A 23549-nucleotide genomic window follows, 5' to 3' on the forward strand; every position below is an offset into this window, starting at 1 on the left:
GGCGATCCTACCACCCAGCAGTGTACAGCCCCTTTTAAAGGGTGCCTTAACCCGGAACTCACCTGTTCTCATTGACGTGATTAGGGTCGTGTCTAGAAGGTAACCCCCAAGTTGTAAAGCTCTTGCGAGATGGTCAAGGTTAGGCAATGACCTTGAATGGTTAATGTTAGCACTTTGGGCTTACCTTCGAGACAAGACGTGATTAGCCAACACTAATGTAATGTTTGGTATTTCCGTTTGGAATTAACATTATGTTGCGTTTAGTGACCATCTGACTACATACATGCTGAAAATCAAACATTTTTACTGTATTAATTTAGAAATTTTCCAAAGTAAATGTAAAAAAGTGAACAAAAATCTAAATAAATCGTAATTTCGAATTGCAATACTTGCGGAATCGCAATACATATGGAATCAGCACCAAAGTATCATGATTGGGAGATAGGTGATTGGGAGTTTTTGTTTTATCTTTATTGACAATAGATATCACATACAAACAACTAAGTCATTAATACAGACAAAACAATATCAGAGCCAGGGGGAATCTTTAAATAAAAACTGTGGTGGAAATTTCCCTCTTTATAGAATATAAAACGTGAATTCACAGAGAGCATCTGTCTTTCGGAGTTTTATTGCAATAATAAGGTTCACATTTGCAGAATTGCGGACCTCCCACCTCGCCGGGCTGGGATGAGCGAGAGATACGTTTAGATAAAGAATTGAGAATGCAGTTTAGTTGTACAGGAATGTAATTTTGCAGGAGACAGGGTTGTCAGAGAGAACAGAATTGAGGTATATGCCAACTGTTGTCTGTGCAGTCGAGGAGATGAATGAATCAATTGAGGCATCAAATGTTCTATTTGACAGATAGGAGGAGAACGACTCCCACGCAATCCTTATGTCGACTAATTAGCGATGTCATCAGGGTTATTACGATTTGGGCTCGAGACAAATTTATACGAGAAAGCCTGTGTCACAAACCGGGGGTGTGGATTTTAACAGACACGTGCATTTATCAGAGAGGGAGGGTGTACAGAAAAGGCACTATTCAGCTGCATTATGGGAAATGTAGGATCTAGTGTTTTGGAGCTTGACCCTTAGAAACTAAACAAGGATATATCCACTCTGCTGCACAGATTTTTTACCATTCTTGTCCCCTTAACATTCTGGAAGTGCTGGAGTAACTTTTTCAAGCACTTATGCCTACATCATAAACACTTTAGGTTTATTTTGTACACTAGCTAAACCAGATTTAAGTGAATGTTGACTGTGACAGCAGATAGTGCAGGACGGGAAAATGATAAATCATGCAAAACTCAAGTCTGATTCATTACTTTAAATCTTGGCAAAGAGTGCAAAAAAAAAGATCCACGTGCACAATCAATATTGCTGATTAGGTTCAACATTTGCAAGGAAGTCATTTACAGTATGTTCCAATAATTTATTAAGACAAGCATGACCCAAATGTCGGCAAAAGAGATAAAGAGCAATTAATTTTAATATCTCTTATGAAACTACACAGCCACAAATACAGATAGGCTCCTTCTTTTGCAACCGTCTCTGCACACAATGAGGATACGCTTAATCATTTATATGTTCCTACTTTTCCTTTTTTGTCTCTTGTAAGCTCGGAGCTTCGGAGCAGAAATTAGAGAGAGAGAGACAAGAGACGAATAGATAAGAGACCGATAGGAAACAAGAGCAGGAACAAATAAGAATGAAATCTCTATGAAGGTATCCAGGTCATTTTTGGTATCTAGAGCTGATATCTCACCTACTGATAAATCCTCTTGATGAGGATTCAAATCCATCTTACTACTCCTAGAATAGAACAAAATGAATGAAACAAGACAGAAATGGCTGAATTAGCTTTATTTTTTGAACTCCTTTTTCAACCTTTCTCCTCAGCCTGGCTGTTATCAGCAGGTGAGATAGTCCTTACTGATACCTGGGAGGGGAGTAACTCTCAGCTGGACCTCGAACCTTTTCGTTTGATTATATAACTTATTCATTTATAGGAGTCTGGCGTCTGCCAGAGGTGTCTGTACCTTTACCTGGCCTCGGCTGCTCTGTCAGCTCCTCTGATGGTACAGCCTGTCTGTGCCACTGCTGCTGCCGCTGCTGCCTGCCGGGACACAAACACAGACAAAGCTGCACATAGACTAGCACACACCACAAACACAGAGACAGAAGGAGAGCAGGCTGCGAGGCAGACAGACGGACTGACGGAGGGAAACGCACACCACCATGGGCTGCTGTAACAGAAGGTGCGGGCTGATAGCCGGAGCTGTGTTCGGGGCGGCGGTTGCCATCCTGGGAGGCGTCCTCATCCCGGTGGGGAACAGCATCATTGTGGGGACGGTGATGAAGGTACGGTTGCTCAGTTTCACCCTATGTTGGGAGGATAGGGAGTGACACGAGTTGTGTGTGAATGTGTGCGGAGATCAAGGTGAATCAGGAGAGGGAAGAGTGTTTTTTTGAAAAGCTACTTCAAACGGGAAAATAAGAAGAAGCTGTGCAGAAAAGCCAAGTGCGTCTTGTTTTCATCCATCAAAAGATCTGTGATTTTCGGGAAAAATGCAGTTTAAATGTTTTTTTTTTATAGCAGAGCATCCACCCTTTTCATGTATCAGTGGGGCAGCTGGCCTGCTGACAGTCTTGAGAAATGTTAAAAATAGACCGTCTGTGTGTGTGTGTGTGTGTCTTCTGGGGGTTTTAGGAAGCCGTCATAGAGCCTGGAACGACAGCTTATGACAACTGGGTGAGTACAGGGGGAAAGGTGTACAGGCAGTTCTGGTTCTTTGACGTGCAAAACGCTGAGGAGATTTTGAAGAACGGTTCGACTCCAGTGGTCGTGGAAAGAGGACCTTACACGTACAGGTAAGGCTGATTTGTTTACCTCTTTTATAACATTTTGATGAAAGGATTCATAATTTAGATACATAAAATTGAATGTCTAAGCAAGGCCCCCCTTCCTCCATCTTCCAGGACAAGATATCTCCCCAAAGAGAACGTCACATTCTACCCCAATCAAACGGTCTCCTTTCTGGTGCCCCTGGGCGCCATCTTTGAGCCGTCCATGTCCGTGGGACCAGAGGAAGACAAAATCACCTCGCTCAACCTGGCTGTGGCTGTAAGTGAGTGTCACCTCACTGCGGTGATTCCTGACTTTGACTCAGCTCTTATTGTTAATGGTTTGTTCCGAGGCCAAGACGAAGCCGTGCCAAATCACGCTGTGCTGCCGCCGCGGCGGGGCTGCTTTGGTATGCAACTGCCCAGTTTTAGTTGTGGTTCCCAAACTTTTTTTGGCACGTGACCCTCTGTTATAGGTTGTGTGGCTTCCCAGGTTGTTCCTTTTAAATGTTTTTTTATAGCCTATAGGGCTGAAAACGATCCAGAATTTCACAAGAAAAGCAAAGGATGAGAGAATATTTTGTACGATATAGACACAGCGGTGTTTCTTCCTAATCCCATTAATCATCTTGCGACCCCTCAGATGTCACTTTGACCCCATGGACAGTCACGACCCCCAGGTTGACCTCCAGGTTGGCAGCCAGTGCTATTGAAATGTTAAAGAAAAATTTAGGTATTTTTCAACTTGGGTTTCATTTTCACCAGCAAAACACATGAAAACAAATCTGTGTGCCAGGAACCAGAACCAAGAACCAGGTTGAAAAATACCAGAATCTTGCAGGGTAGTCATAATTTTAAAATGGCTCTTTGATTGTGGGTATTACAGAGCTTTCCCTTCAAACTTTGATAAGGCTCAAATGAGGAGCTTGAGCAATTCCAACTCTGTTTTATTATGTTTTTAAGTAATTATGCAGTGTCATAAAAGAGGGTTATCATCTGGCTTATCTCCCGTGTCAACCCACGCCTTTGTGTGTGCACAGCAGTTTTACATACAGAACCATACTGTTGCTTTTTTTTTTTTATATTTGACACCATCACAAATCTTTCTGTTTTTTTTTTTCTTTCCAGGGGGCTTATTCACTGGTTCCGAAGTTTTTTCATTATATGCTGGAGAATATGATAAAGAAAAGCAACTCGTCCTTGTTCCAGCACCGTACGGTCAAAGAATTGCTGTGGGGTTACCTAGACCCCATGTTGAAAGAAACTATGGGCGCATTTGCACCAGTAAGTAAACATATAGCCTTACAGGTACACATAATAAACACAGTATAGAGAGACAAGATCTACCCAGTAACACCTCAGCAATTATATGATTTATGTGTTTTTTTCTAGTACAATGGTACATATGATGGCTACTTCAATGTCTACACTGGAAAGGAGGACATCTCAAAAGTGGGAATAATTGACAGGTGGCGAGGAGAGAGGTGAGTCTGATGATATAATCAAGTGAAGGAGATATTGAGACTGGATTTGAGGCATTGATCTTTTAATTAGGTTCCACATTTTGACAGGTGAGAATCCAGCCTTTTAAATGGTGATATTTTAGGCTGTGTAATCAAATCAGGTTAATCGAGCTGTACAGATTTATGATGTGAGAATTCAGCTTTTTTTTTTTCGAATAATATTTTAGGCTGTTAAATCAAATCTGACAAATTGAATTTTTGTCCAACAGGAGCTTACGTTTCTGGGACGACAAGTACTGTAACATGATCAACGGGACAGGTAAGGGCTCACGCAGCACATAACTACATTTTGTGAAATGCAGACGAGTCACCTTACTGACCTCATTTTTCTTCCCTCCTCTTTTTTTCAGATGCTTCGTCATTCCCTCCCTTTGTGGACAAGAAGAAGCCTCTCTATTTCTTCTCATCAGACATCTGCAGGTGATGAAGAGTTTCACATTTTTGTGGCAGAAATTTCATCTGATGCAGTCTGACTGCTTTGTTAACATGAAGTGGGGCAGTATGTGTCAGCGACGGGAGATTCAACATCTCGCTTTGAGAACCATTTCCTCTCAGTAACCACTAGAGGTCAGAGCTTTCCAATACCAAAACATGTACAGTCTGGATTAAGCTGCACAACAGGGCACTTGGAGGTCATTTTCTGGATGATTTTTGACCTAATCTGTGTTTTGTCTTCAGGTCTGTGTCAGCTGGCTATCAGGGGACCCTTGATCTGAAAGGGATTGATGTGTATCGCTTCAGCCTCATGCCAGACACCCTGGCCTCTCCTACGGTCAACCCAGACAACCAATGTTTCTGCAGGGACCCGAAGACCACCAAGAACTGCACCCTGGCTGGAGTCCTGGACATCAGCACCTGTCAAGACAGTCAGTTTGCATTTGTTTTTGTTGTGGCATCCTTCTTCTACTGTTTTACCATTCTGCTCAGCAGCTTGGTATTTTTTTCAATTTGTTCTGTTTCTTTGCCGTCTAAAACAGAAAGACCTATCTACATCTCCCTGCCCCACTTCCTCCATGGCAGTCCGTACCTACGAGAGGCCGTGCTGGGCCTCAATCCCAGCGAGGTGCACCACGCCACCTACCTGGATGTGGAACCTGTAAGTATATCTTTGTGATTTTGTTTTTACTTTTAGGGGGCAGCAACTCTGATGCAAATTTTCTTTTGTGTGCTATTTTTCCACCAGACAACTGGGTTCACCTTGAGGTTTGCCAAGAGAATTCAAGTGAATATGATGTACGGACCATCGAAGATCATCACGTAAGTTCTACGTCACCTTTTTAAAAGGAAAAGATTTTGGGAAATACGCATATTCGCTTTTTTGGCGAGATTTAAAAAAGCCTTTGCACATTTTTCGTCCAGAATTTTTCGCATGTTAAAAAAAATACGACCCCACGTTGTGTCAATGACGTTTAAACGACTGAATGAACACCATTATAAACAATGAGGCTGTAAAGGCGGACGAGGATTATTTAGTTTAGCAGTCTCATTTAGCCACTTTAAAGCGTATAAATGTAGCGGGTTGGCACACATGCGTGTTTGCATATGTGCGCTCGCGTGTGGCCGGAGCCTCGTCTCCGCTGCCTGCTCTCCTTCACTCAGACAGCGCGCGCGTCTTCCACCTCTAGACGTGAACGCGCGCTCACTACACACTGCAGAAGAGTTAGTTTAGCTCTGAGAATATCTAGTGAATGTACAGGGGACGTTTGTGCAGAAATAACTGCTGCAGCTCCTCCAGACCAACAGAGCTTTCCCGTTCCTTGTGAAGTGACGGAGCTCTTCAGAGAGTTACGTTGTCTTCTCGTTACCGACCGGGTGCCGGTGTCTCCTCTGCTCTCTCCGGCTGCGGGCGGAGAGAGCAGAGGAGACTCGCTGCAGAGCCCCGCTGCATCAGCCTGCACTTAGGCAGGAAAAGCCAACACTAGGATCAGATCTAAATCATGTTCATGGAGAGACCTTCGTCTGGTCAGCTAACATTACTGCCAAGCAGCTGAAATATAGAGTGATATTGTGGTTTTAGCTGACGTGTGTCGCCTCACTGTTTTGAGCGACGCTCGTTCAGGTATATTTAGAGCGAGCAAGCGCGAGCCCGACGCTGACTTTCGTTGATTTCATGGCCACAGGTGTCGCTGTTAAGAAGCATTTCTGAAAGTTACAAATTTACAAAATTAACAAATGGCGTATCTATTGATGTATTTTATGTTGTAGAATAAAATCTTAAAATCTCTTAAGCTTGTGTTAACCACAGACCTTATTTCAGGCTTCTAACTTAAAAAAAAACATTGACCTTGAGACAAGGGAGCCGGAAGTGCTAAAAATGCAAACTCATTTCTGGGTTTTAGGACTCATTCCTGTACTACTCAGTCTGCTCTGATTGGCTTGCGAGAAAAATATGGTGCACCTTTGCAAAGGTCAAGCCGTGGGTGGAGATATATATATATGTTGATTCACACATTTTCTGATCTAGGCAGCCCACAAAAAACTGACTCCAGATACCTAAATATATGTGCACAAGCACTGAAAAAGGGAGTTTTTCATGTCCCCTTTAAGAAAGTTTGTATGTTATCCGCCTCCTCTCTCTCCCTCCCAGCATTTCCTGTCTGTCTTCTCTTCTGTCACTGTCAAATACATGCAAAAAAAACTAAAAAACAAAGCAAGAAAAGTTTGCACTGAATACCAAGTAATGAACTCTCTCCCTGCAGGGTTCTTAAGAAAGTCAAGGATTACACCATATTCCCTGTTGTTTGGCTGAATGAGGTAAGATAAAAATACGGCGCCCTGCAGGCATGAATTCTGTCAGCTCGTGACGCATGATAAACAGCCACTCTGTCTTTCTCCGTCTCACGTAACTAGACGGCTGCTCTGGATGACGAAACCGCGGACATGTTTAAGAAGGAGCTCATCTCCCGTATCCAGATGTTGGAGATTATACAGAAGGCCCTGCTGGGAACAGGTGTGTCCATCTTCGTCCTGTGTCTCATCTCCTACTGCATGGTGAGGAGGAGCGAAAGCAAGATCGCGTGAACGAATGGTGCAGGAGTGTCTTGTTGTATGTGAAGTGCAGGGCACAGTGCAATTAAGCTGCTACAGGACATCGAAACTTTTGATATAGACTTGCACTTTTTTGTAATTTCAGTGTTATTTATAATGTTCCTTTGATACCAAGGATAGGAATACTGTGATTTTGTAAAGCTCAAGAGCTTTGCTGAGTATTATTTCAATTGCAAAACACTGTAACATGAACTCAATCAGGGATCTTTAGAGGGAAAGCAGACGGAGACTCCTCTTAAAAGGAGGAGAGATGGGTTTGGTTGACATCCTGTGAAAGAAATGTAATCTAATCTTGCGCAAATGTTCGTATCCTTTGCTGAACTAGTGTCTTCAAAATGAATAAAAGCTGAAAAGGAGTTTCTTATTGGGTGTTCTGTTATATAGTATTGGATTTTTTCCTGCCCGGCAACAGTCCATCAGATCTGGTCTACATCCCCCTCGGCCCGAAATACAGCAGAGACTGTCCCGCTGCTGAAACAAACCTCCACATTGTGCAAAATTACTTGGTTTCCTCTTTACCTCGAGTGGCCCATAAATCAAAAAGAGTAATAAAAATGGGCTGGGGGGGGTGATTATACGGTGGTTTTCAACGGTACTTGGGTTTGTTTGGTGAGAAAGCAGTATTTCTGCCCAGCAGGAAGCCTCTCTTCGGTTTTATGGGGTTTAAATGACCTGCTGCAGCCTCCTGGGCTTCTTCGATTCTACTGTTCGGTCCGAATCTTACTTGCCTATATGGTACTTCATCAGGTTTTCTCTACTGGAAGGGCACTGTAGAGTGGACTTTATCTCATTTTCTCCACTGGAAGGGCACCCTTGAGGGCACTTTATCATATTTTCTCCAATTTAAGGGCAGCATAGAGGGCATTTTATCACATTTTCTCCACTGGAAGGGCATTCTTGAGGGCACTTTATCACGTTTTCTCCACTGGAAGGGCATCCTTGAGGGCACTTTATCACGTTTTCTCCACTGGAAGGGCACCCTATTGGGCACTTTATCAGGTTTTCTCCACTGGAAGAGCACCCTTGAGGGTACTTAATCAGGTTTTCTCCACTGGAAGGGCACCCTAGAGGGCACTTTATCAGGTTTTCTCCACTGGAAGGGCACCCTAGAGGGCACTTTATCACATTTTCTCCACTGGAAGGACACCCTTGAGGGCCCTTTATCACGTTTTCTCCACTGGAAGGACACCCTTGAGGGCCCTTTATCACGTTTTCTCCACTGGAAGGGCACCCCAGAAGACACTTTATCACATTTTCTCCAATTTAAGGGCAGCATAGAGGGCATTTTATCACATTTTCTCCACTGGAAGGGCATCCTTGAAGGCACTTTATCACGTTTTCTCCACTGGAAGGGCACCTTATTGGGCACTTTATCCTGTTTTCTCCACTGGAAGGGCACTACATCACATTTTCTCCACTAGAAGGGCACCCAAGAGGACACTTTTGCTGCGGTTTGTTCCAACATAAAAGAAATATGAAGTTTACATTTTGAGAAATTAAACTAATAAAAATATCTGACAATAAAATGCATGATCTTTCTGTAAAATTGAGATTCATCGGGACAGATTTATTCAGGCTATCATGACATTAATAAATAGAAATACATAGGTTTCATAACACTGAGTTGAAGTTGACATGATGCTGGTCGCACAGCTTTATTAAAACGCGGAGCAGAGATCTGTTTAGAGGGAAGGTAGAACTAGAAAGTCTTTTCTCAAAATGAAAACAATACTGTATGTCTCTGCAAGTTGCAGATACAGTCGTAGCTGGTGAAATATGTTGAAATTATATACACATTATCACAAAAAAATCTGCACAACATTAAATTAAAAGGATGAAACAAAGAAAAATATACTCTGTACACAAGCAACAACTATCTACATTAACTACACTTCTGAAAAAAAAAAAAGTCTATTCACAAATGTCAATTAATTACTATTTCTGAATTAAAAGTGTCCACTTTGCTGTAGACAATATGGATCCAAAGAAGGATACTGTCACATTTCAGCATCTACCTTATGATGTAAACTATGCTGTAAAACTAAAATGTGCGTATCGGCTAGATACTCAGATGTAATCCAGGCAAGGATTAGGATACCTCTACATTACTGATGAGTTTCTATAAACATGCTTCTGTGCGAGAAGTACAGTATAATACAATTCTCTTACATGTACGTCTGAGTAATAGGAATAAATACAGGAGAGATCATGTAAGATGTTTGCAACAGCTCACACAGAATTTCATATGGTACTCAGTATTTTACTACTATTGGATGTTAAAGGGTAACTTTGGTATTTCTCAAACTGATCCAGTATTGAGGGAGAACGCTGTAGATGACGGCTGCTCACGGGCTGCAATGTAATCCTATTGGGGCAAGCTGGCAGCATCATTTACGTCCACTAAACGTGCTTGTTTTTGCCATGACAGGCTCTGATTGTTATTATAAGTGTCTGACATTATGGAAAGAGTCTCGCTCAAGGAGAATTCTGAAATCTGAGGAGGTGACGTGTTGCCGGTGGAATAATGGAATACATCCATGGTGGAAAACGGGCAGAGTTTGTTGTGTTGGAGTACAGAAAGCGTAGCGAACTGTTCACCCTACACTACTTGCTGTCTTGTAATCAGGTGTCTTGAAGTCATTGATGGTTTTCACACTACATGACTGACCGGCGGGACAGGAGGTCACACACTACAAGATCTTTCACCGGGAGGAATCCCCGATGAGGTCTCCAAACTACGTTTTGTCACGAAAACACACGAGAAACACACGGTAAGTGACGTTATACCATACGCGAGACACATTGCTGATGTTGTCGTTGGCACGTGTTTACGAAGTAGCCAGCAGTCTCCACACTCGAGCGCCGATGTGCGAGCGACGAGCCAACGCTGATTTGCCTCTGATCTGTGGCTTTTGTCGGGGGAGCTCCACTAAATGACAGGGAGCAGAAAATTAAGGCTAGAGTCTTGTAATGTGAACTACGCGTTAGTGTTATCTCAAAGATTTTCAATGTCACGGCTGAATATTTAGATGATTTCCACAAAGTGAAACTTCTTCTTGGGCGGGACTTTTTAGCGAACGTTTTATTTCTCTGTAGGGTCCTTTTCATAATGTTGTCAGACACTTATAATAACAATCGGAGCCTGTCAGCGGCAAAAACAAACACTTTTAGTGGACGTAACGTTACAGCGTTATCCTTCAAAACTGGACCAATTTCAAAAAGTCACTTAGATGCAAAAACATGGGAAAATAGGGTCCAGGTTGAAAAATACTTAAGTTACCCTTTAAGTTTGGCCTTTGAACTATTTCCTTTTTTTTTTTAACTTTCAGCGCTGTAATATAACACTTTTTATTGCCATCTGTGCTTTGTATGAACAGTGCTATTGTAGACATTATGTGAGGCAGTCAACACATGAGAAAAAAAAACATGATTTTTTTCTCACAAATTGACTTTTTATTACCCGATGTGTGCCCACGAAGCCATTTCACTGAACAGAGACAATTTTGTTAGTTTAAAGTAAATACAGAAATGTGAGTAGAATCTAATAAAATGCTAATATTATACTTTGAGAGGGGCACTCGCTCTCAAGCATGCATCTCCCTTTTGTCCCTTTTCAATTTCCTCTATTTACTATCTCCTCTTTTTGCCAATAAAGAACAAATCCATTGTGAGCTAATATCCGGACGGTCCAATTCCCCCTCTAATATCTAAAGTATGATAAGACCATAGCTGCGTTTTCAAGGTGTATTATCGTAACAGTTTATTAGTGGCACTCACAACGGGGCCACTTCAGTCTGTGTTGCGACTGCGACGGCAAACGGGCGCCTGTGCGGGTGTATTAGTGTATGTCACAGCCATCTGGTCACAGTACCTCATGCAAGAAAAAGAGCCGAACAACGACTCCCGACACCCACCTCACGGTGCAGCTCTTCAGTTTGAGATGTTGGAAAATGAGTAACAGAGGAAGGTGTTGGTGTCAGTTTCTGTACCTTCCTTGTGTCAGACCTCTGGGAGGTGATTGCGGCGGTTGCGGCCCTTCCTCCGGTCCAGCAGGGGCTTCAGCTTTGCCATGTCTCCCCTGAGAGGCCCGGGCGGCGGAGGCGGTTGCTGCTGTTGCCTCTGCTGCAGGTTCTGGAGCTGCTTCCTCTCTTTGCAGTACTGCTGCACCGCCAGGCTCTCTGATGGACTGAAGGCCGACAGCAGGGCCTTGGGGTGCAGCGAGCTGGCCCAGGCCCACGGCGACTGCTGCTTGTCCGTCAGCACGCTCACCATGGCCTCGCTCAACACTCGCAGGCGGATCTTGGCGACGGTGCGTTTGAAGCTGTTCTCGGTGGTCAGGCAGTAGTAAAGGCCCTGGTCGGACAGCTGGACGGAGCGGATGAGGAGGCCGTGCTCCGTGGAGAGGATGCGGTCGCCCAGCTTCACCTGTCGTTGGTACAATGAGGTTCTGTTATAACCCCATCCACACGGTTGGAAATCTATCCATGCAGTAACTATACAGTATGGTCAGGTGACAAATCAAGGAAAAACATGAATAAATACTAAAGTCAGATTAAAGGGGTCGCTTTAATGTTATTCATTATGGTATCACCTTTGCAGTCACCAGATTTCAACCAATTTGAACACCTATGAGAGATTTTGAAGCGATGTGTGGGGGTGTGATTGTTCCCAGGTTCAGACAGTGCTCTCCACCACCATCCTCAAAACACCAAATGAGGGAATATCTTTTGGAAGAATGGTGCTCATCCCTCCGGTGTAGTTACTCTTGATGCTGACTAAAAACTAGAATTACCGCCTTGCGGTTGTATGCCTCCACCAACCAGTCAAGTTGCAGTTTACATCCATGTCTGTCCAAAATGTCATCACTTTTTATCCTGTTAGACATTTGTGGGAAATATGAATTCTTGAGTTATGGCCAAAAACGTGTTTGCTCAAAGGCGTTTCTGAGATATCGCTTTTGAGAGAATGGGATGGATGTCCGGTCACAGTGACCTTTGACCATCGAAATCTAATCAGTTGAGTCCAAGTGGACGTTTTTGTGCCAAATTTGAAGAAATTCCTTCAAGGCGTTCCTGAGATATCACGTTCACGAGAATGGACCGGACGGACGTACAGACGGATGGAGAACCTGGAAAATTTGCTGTTGAAACGTTTGGAATAGTTGAAATACTGAAAGAAGTTGAAATGCAGTCAAAACAAAAGAAGAAAAACCGTCAAAGTGGAGATGCTGAAAGAAGTTCCTTCGTCGTTGTCAATTTAAAACAACGAGACTAAACTGATACTGACACTCTAAATGCAACAGTTTATTCCTTTTCCACTGTCTACTTTAAAACCAGCTGGACCTTAGTTTAGTAAAAGACTCCAATGATTACACACCATAAAACTAAAGTGATTTATTTTGAGGCCAACTTCTATTCTCACGGGGAAACGGCTATAAAACGGCCATTACGCCGAGTCCGCTCCACTGAGGTGAGGACTTAATCCATAAAAGATTTTTCATACAGACGCACTCTTGCCCAGCTTTATTTAATCTTTAACAGCCTTTCAGGGGATTAAAGGAGTGTCAAATATTTGTTTCCCCGCTGAGAATCCAGTCATTAGTCAAGGTCCATATCATGTTTGATCTGTATCTCCGCTCATTATGATGCTCCACGTTCACCGTGTCACTCCTCGGGGCCATACGAGTCCTGATCAAGCACGTGAGCTCATTTGATTACGATGACACGTTTTATGTTTTATGTAATATTTAACTACGTGACCAAAACACCAGAAGGACGTTTAATCAGCTGCATATCTGGAGTGGATTTCCATTGAGTCCAATGTGCCACGTCAGCCTCTCTAAATGTCAAACTGACCTCTTTCCTCCTGTCGTTGTCCCTGTGAATGAGCCAGCGAATGGAGGCCTGAGGAGACTTGGGAACACACTCCAGGAAGGTGGTGTTGTTTTTCACGCCGTACTGCGTCATCTCCACTGCGTTTCTGTAAGCTATCACACACACACACACACACACACAAGGGAGTGATGTCAGACGTCACTTGATGACAGACACAAACCCCGCAGATGGACTCAAATCTGTGAGAGGGAAATGTTGACAAAAAGCTTAGTCCGACACCTGCAGCACAACCAAACCCCACCCAGACTCCTTCAGTTTTCTGCTCACTGACAAAACAACCGGCGATGCGTCGCCGCAACTCCGTCTCGTTTCATTTAACCGTGTCGTTTTTGTCGCAGCTAAACGGTTCATCACGCAGCTGGATGTGTGACAGGGTTGTGACTAATTAGTGGTAATGGCCATATGGTTGGTTCCCCGAGCTCGTTTTAATTTAGACATGTAAACTGTTCATGGAAAATGGGACACTCTGGGGAGCGAATCCTCCGCTCTCATTAAAGTGCACCCTGTCGGTACTACTGGGTGAACGTTAGTGAGGGATGTTGTGCAGCACCTGGACTCACAGAAACATACAGGAGTTGCAGCTACAGCTTCGGTGTAAACAGCAACAGTCATTTTGTATTAATTGTACTGGCAGTTTTGCCAATCTGTTGGAAGTACAGTTTCTCTGACATGACAAATATTTTTTTATAAATACATACCATAGGTAAATATTCAAAGCTGCATAATTTCTTTTTTTTTGGACACATAAAACAAGCTGAAAACACAACATTGACATATACAGTACCTTATCAATTTGTCAGGACTAACATGTTAGCAACCAGTTGCCTATTTAGACATCTTGCTGACACGTAGCAACATTAGCATTAACCCTTTAAACTCTGCAATAGAAATGGTTAATTGACAAAAGTATTGAAATTGTGTCAAAAAATACAAAAATCAGAGATGTTTTTTCATCAAATGTTACAAAATAAAGCCACAAAACATATTAATCCAAAAGATTTCTAAATGTAGAAACATGAACAAAATATTTCATAACACTCCACAAGTTATTTGAACTATGCACATTTTTTCGTTTTTGAGATCTGCTCATTTTCAGGAGCAGATTGAGTGCAAAGGAGATTTGATAGTTTTGTTATGTAACTTGATGACATCATCACGAGCGTACAACGTGATGACGCGAAAGACAGAAGCCGTAGCTTTCCACTGCAAAAAGACAGAATGCTCTAGCTGTTATGGTTTTTATTTTAGATTTAAAGAGAATCATGCAAACAACGGACTGTTTTTTAAAGGTTAATTTGGAGTTGATTTCCTCTCTACCTGATGAATGTCAGTTGAGTATTAACACTGTCTTGGTTTCCGCTAATTCCTGAGAAAAAAGTCTGCCTTTATAGCTGCTTTTCTTTGCAAGCCACTTGCTAATTTTGTCTGTTTTTTGGTGCAGAGCCGGTAGCTTAGAGTGGGTTTATCAGAGCTGAAAACAAACTGCCTGAAATAGAGGCTAAGCTAAGAGGGAAAATATAAAGTTGGGTGAAAATTCTCTGTGGGTTTGTCCCTACGAGCGACACCTTTCACATTACACACAGTCATTTGATCCTTTAATATAAAAATACAGATTAATGCAGCTTTAAATTACCTTTTAGATTGAATCCTCTGCACTGAGTGAGTGGATTTCCATGCATAATGTCCTGCCGCCTGCTTCTCCTTAAAAAAAAAGAGAAAAATAGCAATGAGTATAAATAGCTAAATACAGAACAAATACAACATGTTCATCTCGTACAGAAACTGTGGAAGGAGATGTCAGTGCCAACACAATATGAGGAAAATCTGACTGTTGTTCCGCTCAGCGGTGCACACTCATATAGAACAGCTTGAGGAAAAGAACAAGTAAACAGCTGACACATTTCAGACACATTTTTCCGCAGGAAAGCGGGAGGCTTTTGTTCTGCGACCAAACTAAACTTGACCTGCGTCTGACTGGGAACGTCAAGAGACACTAAAAAGACCAGAGAGGTATCGAGGTGTCACTCAGAGTCTCCTCGTCTGTGTTATGTCTAGACGGGCGGAGGGAAAACAACAAAAGCAGAATTAGTGACATACTTATGTTGAAGTGAGCACTGACGGACTCCAGCCGTGTGATCTTTCTGCCCTCACATATTGTAAGCAGCACTCTTGTTCGACATGTTGTTGTACATCATCTGTTGCCCTCATTCAACATGTTCAGGTTCATTCTTATGGCAAATTAGGCAAAAGTGAACGCAAGTGAGCAGAAATACTGAACACTGAAAGATTCGTTTTGGGGGTGTAAAAATTGTTTTTTTAATGCTCCTATGAGGACAGTCCTTGGTGGACACATAATACTTCTTTGCATGAAATTTAAAGGTATTGAATACTGGCACCAAACCCTAAAGCTGTAAACCTTTGCGTACCTTTTGCCGGTGGGATAGAAGCGTGAGCAGCTGAGCCCGTCCCAGGCGCAGTAGGGGTCTCTGGCGAGGCAGCAGTCAGCGCAGGCCGAGCCGTAAGCGTGACAACGGTGCAGGGAGACCTGCGAGACCCCGAACTCAGAGCTGACGTACAGCTGTTGCTGCAAAAGTAAACAGTTCAAATGTCAGCCGCGCTGTTTGTCTTAATAAGTGGCCGGCTGACAGGAAAATGGGACAGAGCGCCGAAACAATTATGGCTTATTATTTCCGTGCCTCTGGGAGGCTTATTATGCACGGGAGAGATTGTGTTTCGTGCATTACATAGTAGCCACGGACAGCAAATGACATATTAAAATAATAAAACTGCACTTAATATGTTGGAAGGACACTTACTTTTTTCGAGGATATTTTTAAGTTTGTAACAGGAGCTTCATTCTGAAAAAAGAGCACGTACAAGAGCCAAGTTCAGAGCTTTTAGACATAATTAACTTATTTCAATCAAGCTTTTAAAGTAATAGTTGGGAACACGTCGGGGAAAACAGCTTATCAGACTTTACTTAAAGGAACAGTGGGTCACATTTCGGGGGATCTATAAGCAAAAAATGGAATATAATATCAATAACTATGTTTTCTTTAGTGTATAATCACCTGAAACTAAGAATCGTTGTGTTTTCGTTAGCTTAGAATGAGCCCTTCATATCTACAGAGGGAGCGGGTCCTCTTCACGGAGTCCGCCATGTTACAGTAGCCCAGAACGGACAAACCAAACACCGTAGCTCTCCGATACGCTTGTGAAACTGCAGCCCATTCTCATTCCCAGGGCGTCAAATACCAATGCTTTGTCACGGCCGTCGGCATGTGATACCGCCGCACAAAGCACCCTTTAGCGCCAGTATGAGACGCACCGGGCTTTCCGTTAACTATAATGTAAACCCAACGTTCAGTTTCATTTCCATTTTACAAACGTAGTAGTTCTATTTCATTCTTCCTGACCACCAGAGGACGGTGCTTTAGCACTGGATGGAGATATCCAGTGCTAAAGCACCGTCCTCTGGCGGTCATCCAGAATTCATAGAACCGTAGTTACATCCGTAACTCTTGTTTTAAGCCTAACCATGTAGTTCTTTCCTAAACCTAACTATAGTGATTTTGTTGCCTGATCCTAAAGTGACACCAAGTGTAATTATATTAGCTTTGATGTGAAAAATAAAGTGATGCCAAGGGACGTGACGAAGCAGCCGTATGTGACGAGTTGGGGTTAGAACGGGTTGGAAACTGAATGCAAAACCGTGGCACCGCCAGCCGCCGTCTGACTTCTGTTGCTCCTAATGTTGTGTTATTATGGTAAGGATGGCCTCTGAGCGAGGAGAATGGCGTTACCAGTAGGGGTGGGGGAAAAAAGTGACACAGCATGGTATTGCGATATTTTGCACGGCAATACGGACGCCAAGTATCAAACTTATATTATGTAAACTATTAACCTGTTAACAATCCGATGGCCCGCTGGCGAAAAAAGCTAGAAAAGGAATCCATTGGTAGTTAGGCTAAAAATTGGTGAGGAAAAAATAGACATGGTAGCCATATAGGATCAGCTTCTCGCCAGATGTAACTTTCTATAAGGAACATATTCCATTTTTTGAGAATAAACCTCAGACTGAAAGGACCCTATAGTCCAGGTGGAGCGTAAGATCAAAGTAGCCTTTGCGTCTGATCACTGGTTGATCACAGTTATTTGATAAAGCAGCATGTGCGGAGGTTCACTCGAGGGCAACGAGCAGACTCTCTCCGTCTGTTAGCATGTTTCCCATCACTCTGCGCTGCACTACGCTGCAGAACATCCATCTCCTGAATGCCACCCTGCCTCTGTCTGTCTGTCCGCCTCTGGCCTTTGTGTCGTGGCCAAGCGCCCTCCTCCTCCCCCCATCTCTGCCTTTGATTTTGGGAAAGAAAAAAGGATGAAAGTACGAGGGAGAAAAACAGACAGCTGACCTTAAACACTTCCAGCTCCTCCAGGATCAGATCTTCATGCAGGGATTGATTGCTTGGCAGCACAATCACCTTCTGTACTGTACCTTTGTCTGGGGGGCAGAGAGCAAACATTAAACAACTGTGTGAAACAGATACGGCAAACTCACACTCACAGTGAAACTAGAATACTTAAAAGTCTGTTTTCCTTTGCCCATGTTTGCTTTTGAATTAGGCATGATAGCCAGGGCCAGTTTTCATAGCAAAATCAACTGTGGCAGGGCTGGGAATGGAAGCTCTTAAGCCCATGCAACGGAGGACGAGGGCCACGGAAAGGGCGAAATGCATCATCAATACGGCTGTTTTTGTCCTGGGAGTCGGAGCAGCGGAGCAGGGAGAAGGAGTAAGAGCTCCTGAAAACGCCCGATAAGAGCGTCGCCCTCATCCTTGAGACAAAGCAGCGTTTCGGGGGGCTCAGATATGGTGAGACAGCGCTGGCTTCTCTTCAACAATCCAAGGCAGGAGAACCAGAACGGAGAGGCTGCCTGATAAACACAAGCAGCTGTGAGAGAGAGAAAGAGAGAGAGAGAGAATCCCAGAGCTGCTTGCTGAATGCAAACGTGCACAAGTGGACACGCACGCATAATTATGTGCACACACACACACTGTTTAACCAGCATGTTGTGAGCACAGAAACAAGAGATGTAATATATATTGTGCTCTCTGGAACATTTAATCTCATAATCAGTCGGAAACTTTCTGCCTGCGAGGTGAGATAACATATTTTGTGAGATAACACAGACCCGTTTTTGTCTTTTTTTTAGGTGGTATAGGGGTTGTTTAGGGGGAGATAGCAGGTCAACAGTAGATGTCACATAGAAGTGGTGTACGTCATCTGAAAGCTGGGAACCTGACGATTAATTTGAGATTCAGCTCAGCACTGTGTGTCAAGTTCTTCTAGTTCTAACTACTACAACTTAAGTTGTTGTTATTAACACAGTTGTTGTCGAGTATTGATAAAAATGATCAATAATCCCTCCAAAATACCACATTAAGACACCAAGACCTTGAAAAACATCATAGAAAAAGCGATGCTGTGATTTGGTTTAAAAAACCTTTGACCTTTTGACATTTCTGCAAGAATTGCATTTTTCGGTGATTGGATGGCGAGCACTTCTGTTGTGTAAACTGCTCAGAAACCCCTTATTGTCAATCTAGCTAGGAAAGCCATCCATCCTCTGAATGCTCTAGGTCTCTAGTTTGTGGCTGTAAAGTTTCATGAGGCTGTGATTATCCTAGAGGTCACCACAGGTCATTTTATACAGTGAGGTCAGGTTTAAAAAAATGGTCTCATTACAATGAAATGTCTACTATGGGGACTAACATCATCACACATGATTATAGTTGGGCTCATTGGATCCACAAGAGTCTCAGCTTTACAGTCATACACAATTTATGTAATTCAAAGACTGTTTATGGACCCCAGTATGCAGAAATATTCAAATACACTATTTTTAGAATAGGCGAAAATAACACATTTATACTGCATTCAAAAAACTGCATGTTTTTGCCCCAAACTGCATGTGATTATCATAAAGTGGGCATGTCTGTAAAGGGGAGACTCATGGGTACCCATAGAACCCGTTTTCATGTGCATAACTTGAGGTCAAAGGTCAAGGGACCCCTGTGAAAATGGCCATGCCAGTTTTTCCTCACCAAAATTTAGCCTAACTTTATTTAGCAGTATTTAGCCAAAACTCAAAACTGAACTTGCTACAGCCTCTGAAAGAGAGAAAAGTCGGTCAGGGGGTTAATAAAATTAAGCCATACGAGGTCAAAGTCCTCTCCTCAAGGACATTGTCTTATCGCCCTGTCTATGACCTTTTTGAGACATAATTAACGCTATAGTACATGCTGTATCATGCCGTCTCGTCTGTGTTTTGAAATCCACCAACAGTGTACTATCACCTCTGTTATCTGATTATCTGATTCTCAGCTGTGGCAACGGGACTCCACTCAACAATCATTTACTTATAAAACGCCTCACTGTCGACACATATGAGAGAGAGGGATTGTGTTACTGCTACTTTCCGTCATTTCACTGTAAACAGGGTTTTGCTTCTAACTACCTGGTTAAAGGATTGAGGTGACATAAACATGCTCATTAGAGCTACACTAATAAATCATCTTTGCTAATATTAGCTCCTGTGTTTGTTTGACCCGTCCATCCACCCCGACCTCCAGACATTTTGTTGTGGCCATAAGAAACAATCGATTCGTAAAGCTCACAGGCTTAAAAAAAGCCCCTCAAAGTTGGCTGTAATCTGCAGGACCCGTCTACATTCATACCTGTTCCCAGGAAGAGCACTTGGTAGTTGCCGTCGGCAGCCATCACCTGGTCCACCGCCACTGATGTGTACTTGTAGTCGGCGTTGGTCCGGACCACCAGAGGTCTCCTCCCCACTGGGTGGATGGGGTTGAACATGACCGGGTGGTTCCGTACGAAGGTCACCACGTCATCCGGGAACTCCTTCGTCGTGTGGATGTCAGGTGTGAAGGCTCCACCGGGACACTGGAGAAACAAAAGGAAGTGTGTCATTGTCGTCATTGACAAAATACATGTTATAGTTTATACATGTGCTTATTAAGATAATAGACGTTATGTTATATTTTATTTTAGAATTCAGCACTGAAATAACCAATGAATGAATGAATGAATGGTCTAGAAATGAACTCACGGTTCCGGGCCGTGGGTACGGGATGCGCCCCTGGAACGCCACCCACTGAAAGTTGGGCCCGTCTCTGTGAGCGAAGGGCCCGTTGAAGACGGTGAGGATGTCGGCCATGTTGTACACGCACACCGCCGAGCCTTTAAACACGGAGCTGGAGGAAATGAGATGCATACTTTCAATGAAACACAACGCACTCACAACATCGAGACCCACCCAGCTACAATATCTGATCTCTGTTTCTACGGATGTGCAGTCTGGGGTGGAACTAAGGCTGCTCTCCGGTGGAGACAGCTCACCTATTTCTCCCTCATTGATCTGATGGCAGAGTCATTTAAAACCACACACTGCTTCACACATAAAAGAGTCTTTGTTGAGATGGAAGCAGGAGCATATTGTGCAAAGTGGAGACGGAGGAAGAATCACAGTGTGGAGGAAGGAATAACACCGAGGTAAGAGACCTCAGGGACCTCACTGTTTGGCTTGGCTGTGTTCTTTAAGCAGGGATACTCTACTGTAACCTCTCTATGATCCTGAGCTAACGAGTGGATCGATCGGAGGGCCTGTGGCAGCGTCAGCATGGGTTAACCAGACAAACTCAATTAGAGATCAGAGCACGCGGTCGAGTGGTTTAGGACGCCGTGTAACTTCGATGTTTTGGATTTTGGTGGGGAGCCTTTGCTGCATTTAACATATTTCCTTTGTCTCTGAAGACCAGTGGTGGAATCTAACAAAGTACACTCACGTGCTGTACTTAAGTACAATTTTGACATACTTGTACTTTCTTGAGTATTTCCATTTTATGCTACTTTCTACTTCTACTCCACTACATTTACTTGACAGTAATAGTTACATTTTAAATGATCTGATTATATGATACGATGCGGTGCTATACTACTTAACTACCCAGGTAGTATAAAAAGTATCAAAAATTATAAAAAGCTCTTACGTGAATTTGTTAGTGATAAAAACAGAATATAATATTCTATGATAATAAAACACTGTGAAAGGAGCCATTCTGCATAATGACTACTTTTACTTTTCATACATTAATTACATTTTCCTGTTAAACTTTTGTACTTTTACTTAAGTAACATTTTGAATTCAAGACTTTTACTTGAAATGTAGTATTTATAGGCTATGGTATTTCTACTTTTACTTAAAAAATCGGAGTACTCCTTCCGCCACTGCTAAAGACATACAAGTCATACTACCAAATAAAGGTAAGAATAAATAGATAAAAAAAACAGAAACATAATGCACATTGGAGAGGTAAAAGATATTGTATTTGTCACTTTCTCTTCTGCTTTCTCTAGAACCGGCTGACCAAAAGTGAGTTTTAGTAATTTTTTAACACGGTATATATAAATATCATGAGTGAGTTGGGTTCTCAGATATAATTCAAAGAGAAATATGTGACCATATTCCTTCCTTTTTCTCTCTGAATCCTGACGAACAAGGCTCTTGTTTCTGGAAAATGCAGTAATGAAATTCTCTCTGCACTCACAAATCCTGCTGTGTACTCGTGCTCCGTCCAACAATACGTATCATGTAATACATATTCTGTATCAATGCGTACTATAAATATATCTCTTGCACTCGTTCAGCGAAATAATGCCGTGCTGCCTACGATCATCAAAACGAAGGCCATATGGTGAAGCCACCAAGACGCTGCAAACTGATAGTTCATCATCTGAATAAGCTGTTCTGCAACATGACACATGACGTCTCTATGTGACGGGCCCTTTGACAAGCACATCCCCTCCCGCTGATATCCAGTCAGTGATTAACATAACCGCCGAGGCCTGCAGGAATGTTACGGTTGGCCTCATCGCCCGGCGGCCTTACCTCGTGGATGTGAAGACTCCAAACACCAACAGGCCCTTGGGCTGATCGGTTTCCAGCAAAAACACGTTTTCTGAAAGGGAAAACACACATGTGTTATACCTTCGACAAATTCCCTACATCCCAGATCACCTCATCCTGCAGGTGAGGTCGCCAAAAAGGGATGAATGCATGAATTAATAACTGCACATGTTGACAGATTGATGCCTGATGAGCTAAATGGAAAAGCAGCTTTGAGGTGTTTGTAGTTTTCAGAGTGCCTCAGCTCAGGAAGGTCTGGAATAATATGCTCATAAATGAAGACAAGGTAACCAAAAACAACAGAACAATTGTTATGGAAGTTGATAACAGGCTCCAGCCCTAATCCAGACAAAACAAAGGAAGTTTCATGGATTGTTTATGGAGAAAGCAATCACTGGAAAACCATGGAACGAAAATAGGCGAGCTTTCGGGAATTAAAATGGTCTCGTATTTTCTAAGAGTTTGTTTTAAACTTGTTTCACGGACGATGAAAACAAAATGGGACACTGGAAGTCACGCAATAAATAAAAGAAATATATAACACGGTGTTCCTGTTACTTCATTTCACTCACCAAGTTCGTCAAAGTGAGTCTCGGTGCCGTCTTCCTCCAGGACTGAGCACACCATCCGGGCCTTGAGGAAGGTGGTCCATTTGTTCACCAGGCTCCGCTGTCCTCCGATGTCACTCTGCACACAAAAGCTGCACATAGCAACTCGAAACCACAAAACATGCACTGTTGATTAATTTTGGGCACGGGCAAAAGGCACTCACCGGACACACTCTGGCCACCATGGTGTGGATATTTTTAGTATTTCCACTGTTATCCGTCAGCCGCTCACGGAAGAAGAAATACAACTTGGCATCGTTGGGGTCCGTTCCGTCTGGGATCAGCTGGGCGTCTATGAAGATCGGCTCTGGATGAAAAACAAGAATACACAGAGACTTTAACAATCAATAAATAAAAGGGAAATTCACGCATTAACGCATTAAAAACCTAAGGAATCCATTGGTACCAACCATGTCATGCTAGCTTGTTGGGAAGGAGGTTAAATAACGCTCCAAACTTGTGTTAAATTTTGGCGAGGAAAAACTGTCATGGCCATTTTCAAAGGGGTCCCTTGACCTCTGACCTCCAGATATGTGAATGAAAATGGGTTCTATGGGTACCCACGAGTCTCCCCTTTACAGACATGCCCACTTTATGATAATCACATGCAGTTTGGGGCAAGTCATAGTCAAGTCAGCAC

At 43.0% G+C, this 23549-nt stretch overlaps 2 protein-coding genes across 4 annotated transcripts in view; one reads left to right on the top strand and one right to left on the bottom strand.

The window, feature by feature from the left end:
• Positions 1 to 2236: 2236 nt before the first annotated feature.
• Positions 2237 to 7397, top strand: cd36 (CD36 molecule (thrombospondin receptor)). The gene is made up of 12 exons (XM_037761246.1): positions 2237 to 2370; positions 2720 to 2880; positions 2989 to 3133; positions 3982 to 4137; positions 4246 to 4337; positions 4586 to 4635; positions 4727 to 4796; positions 5055 to 5242; positions 5354 to 5472; positions 5560 to 5633; positions 7076 to 7130; positions 7227 to 7397. The coding sequence occupies exons 1-12, from the start codon at positions 2248 to 2250 to the stop codon at positions 7395 to 7397; spliced, it is 1404 nt and encodes a 467-aa protein (XP_037617174.1). The 5' UTR covers positions 2237 to 2247.
• Positions 7398 to 10650: 3253 nt separating this feature from the next.
• Positions 10651 to 23549, bottom strand: part of sema3c (sema domain, immunoglobulin domain (Ig), short basic domain, secreted, (semaphorin) 3C) — a 63974-nt gene continuing 51075 nt past the window's right edge. For all 3 annotated transcript variants that reach the window (XM_037760856.1, XM_037760855.1, XM_037760854.1), the window contains 11 exons: positions 23074 to 23216; positions 22874 to 22988; positions 22284 to 22353; positions 20445 to 20589; positions 20056 to 20278; positions 17731 to 17819; positions 16135 to 16176; positions 15745 to 15902; positions 14952 to 15019; positions 13280 to 13410; positions 10651 to 11849 (listed from right to left, as the gene is read on the bottom strand). In XM_037760856.1, the coding sequence (XP_037616784.1) occupies positions 11424 to 11849; positions 13280 to 13410; positions 14952 to 15019; positions 15745 to 15902; positions 16135 to 16176; positions 17731 to 17819; positions 20056 to 20278; positions 20445 to 20589; positions 22284 to 22353; positions 22874 to 22988; positions 23074 to 23216 (1610 nt within the window). In that variant the 3' untranslated portion in view covers positions 10651 to 11423. The remainder of the gene's footprint in view (positions 11850 to 13279; positions 13411 to 14951; positions 15020 to 15744; positions 15903 to 16134; positions 16177 to 17730; positions 17820 to 20055; positions 20279 to 20444; positions 20590 to 22283; positions 22354 to 22873; positions 22989 to 23073; positions 23217 to 23549) is intronic.

Source organism: Sebastes umbrosus, chromosome 23, assembly GCF_015220745.1.
Source record: "Sebastes umbrosus isolate fSebUmb1 chromosome 23, fSebUmb1.pri, whole genome shotgun sequence".
Classification (NCBI taxonomy): Eukaryota; Metazoa; Chordata; class Actinopteri; order Perciformes; family Sebastidae; genus Sebastes; species Sebastes umbrosus.

Bases quoted from the DNA above. Each gene is read 5' to 3' on its own strand.
- cd36 (XM_037761246.1), top strand. From the start codon at position 2,248: ATGGGCTGCTGTAACAGAAGGTGCGGGCTGATAGCCGGAGCTGTGTTC. The intron at 4,797-5,054 runs GTGATGAAGAGT...TTTTGTCTTCAG, and splicing joins TTCTCATCAGACATCTGCAG to GTCTGTGTCAGCTGGCTATC. The intron at 7,131-7,226 runs GTAAGATAAAAA...TCACGTAACTAG, and splicing joins CTGTTGTTTGGCTGAATGAG to ACGGCTGCTCTGGATGACGA.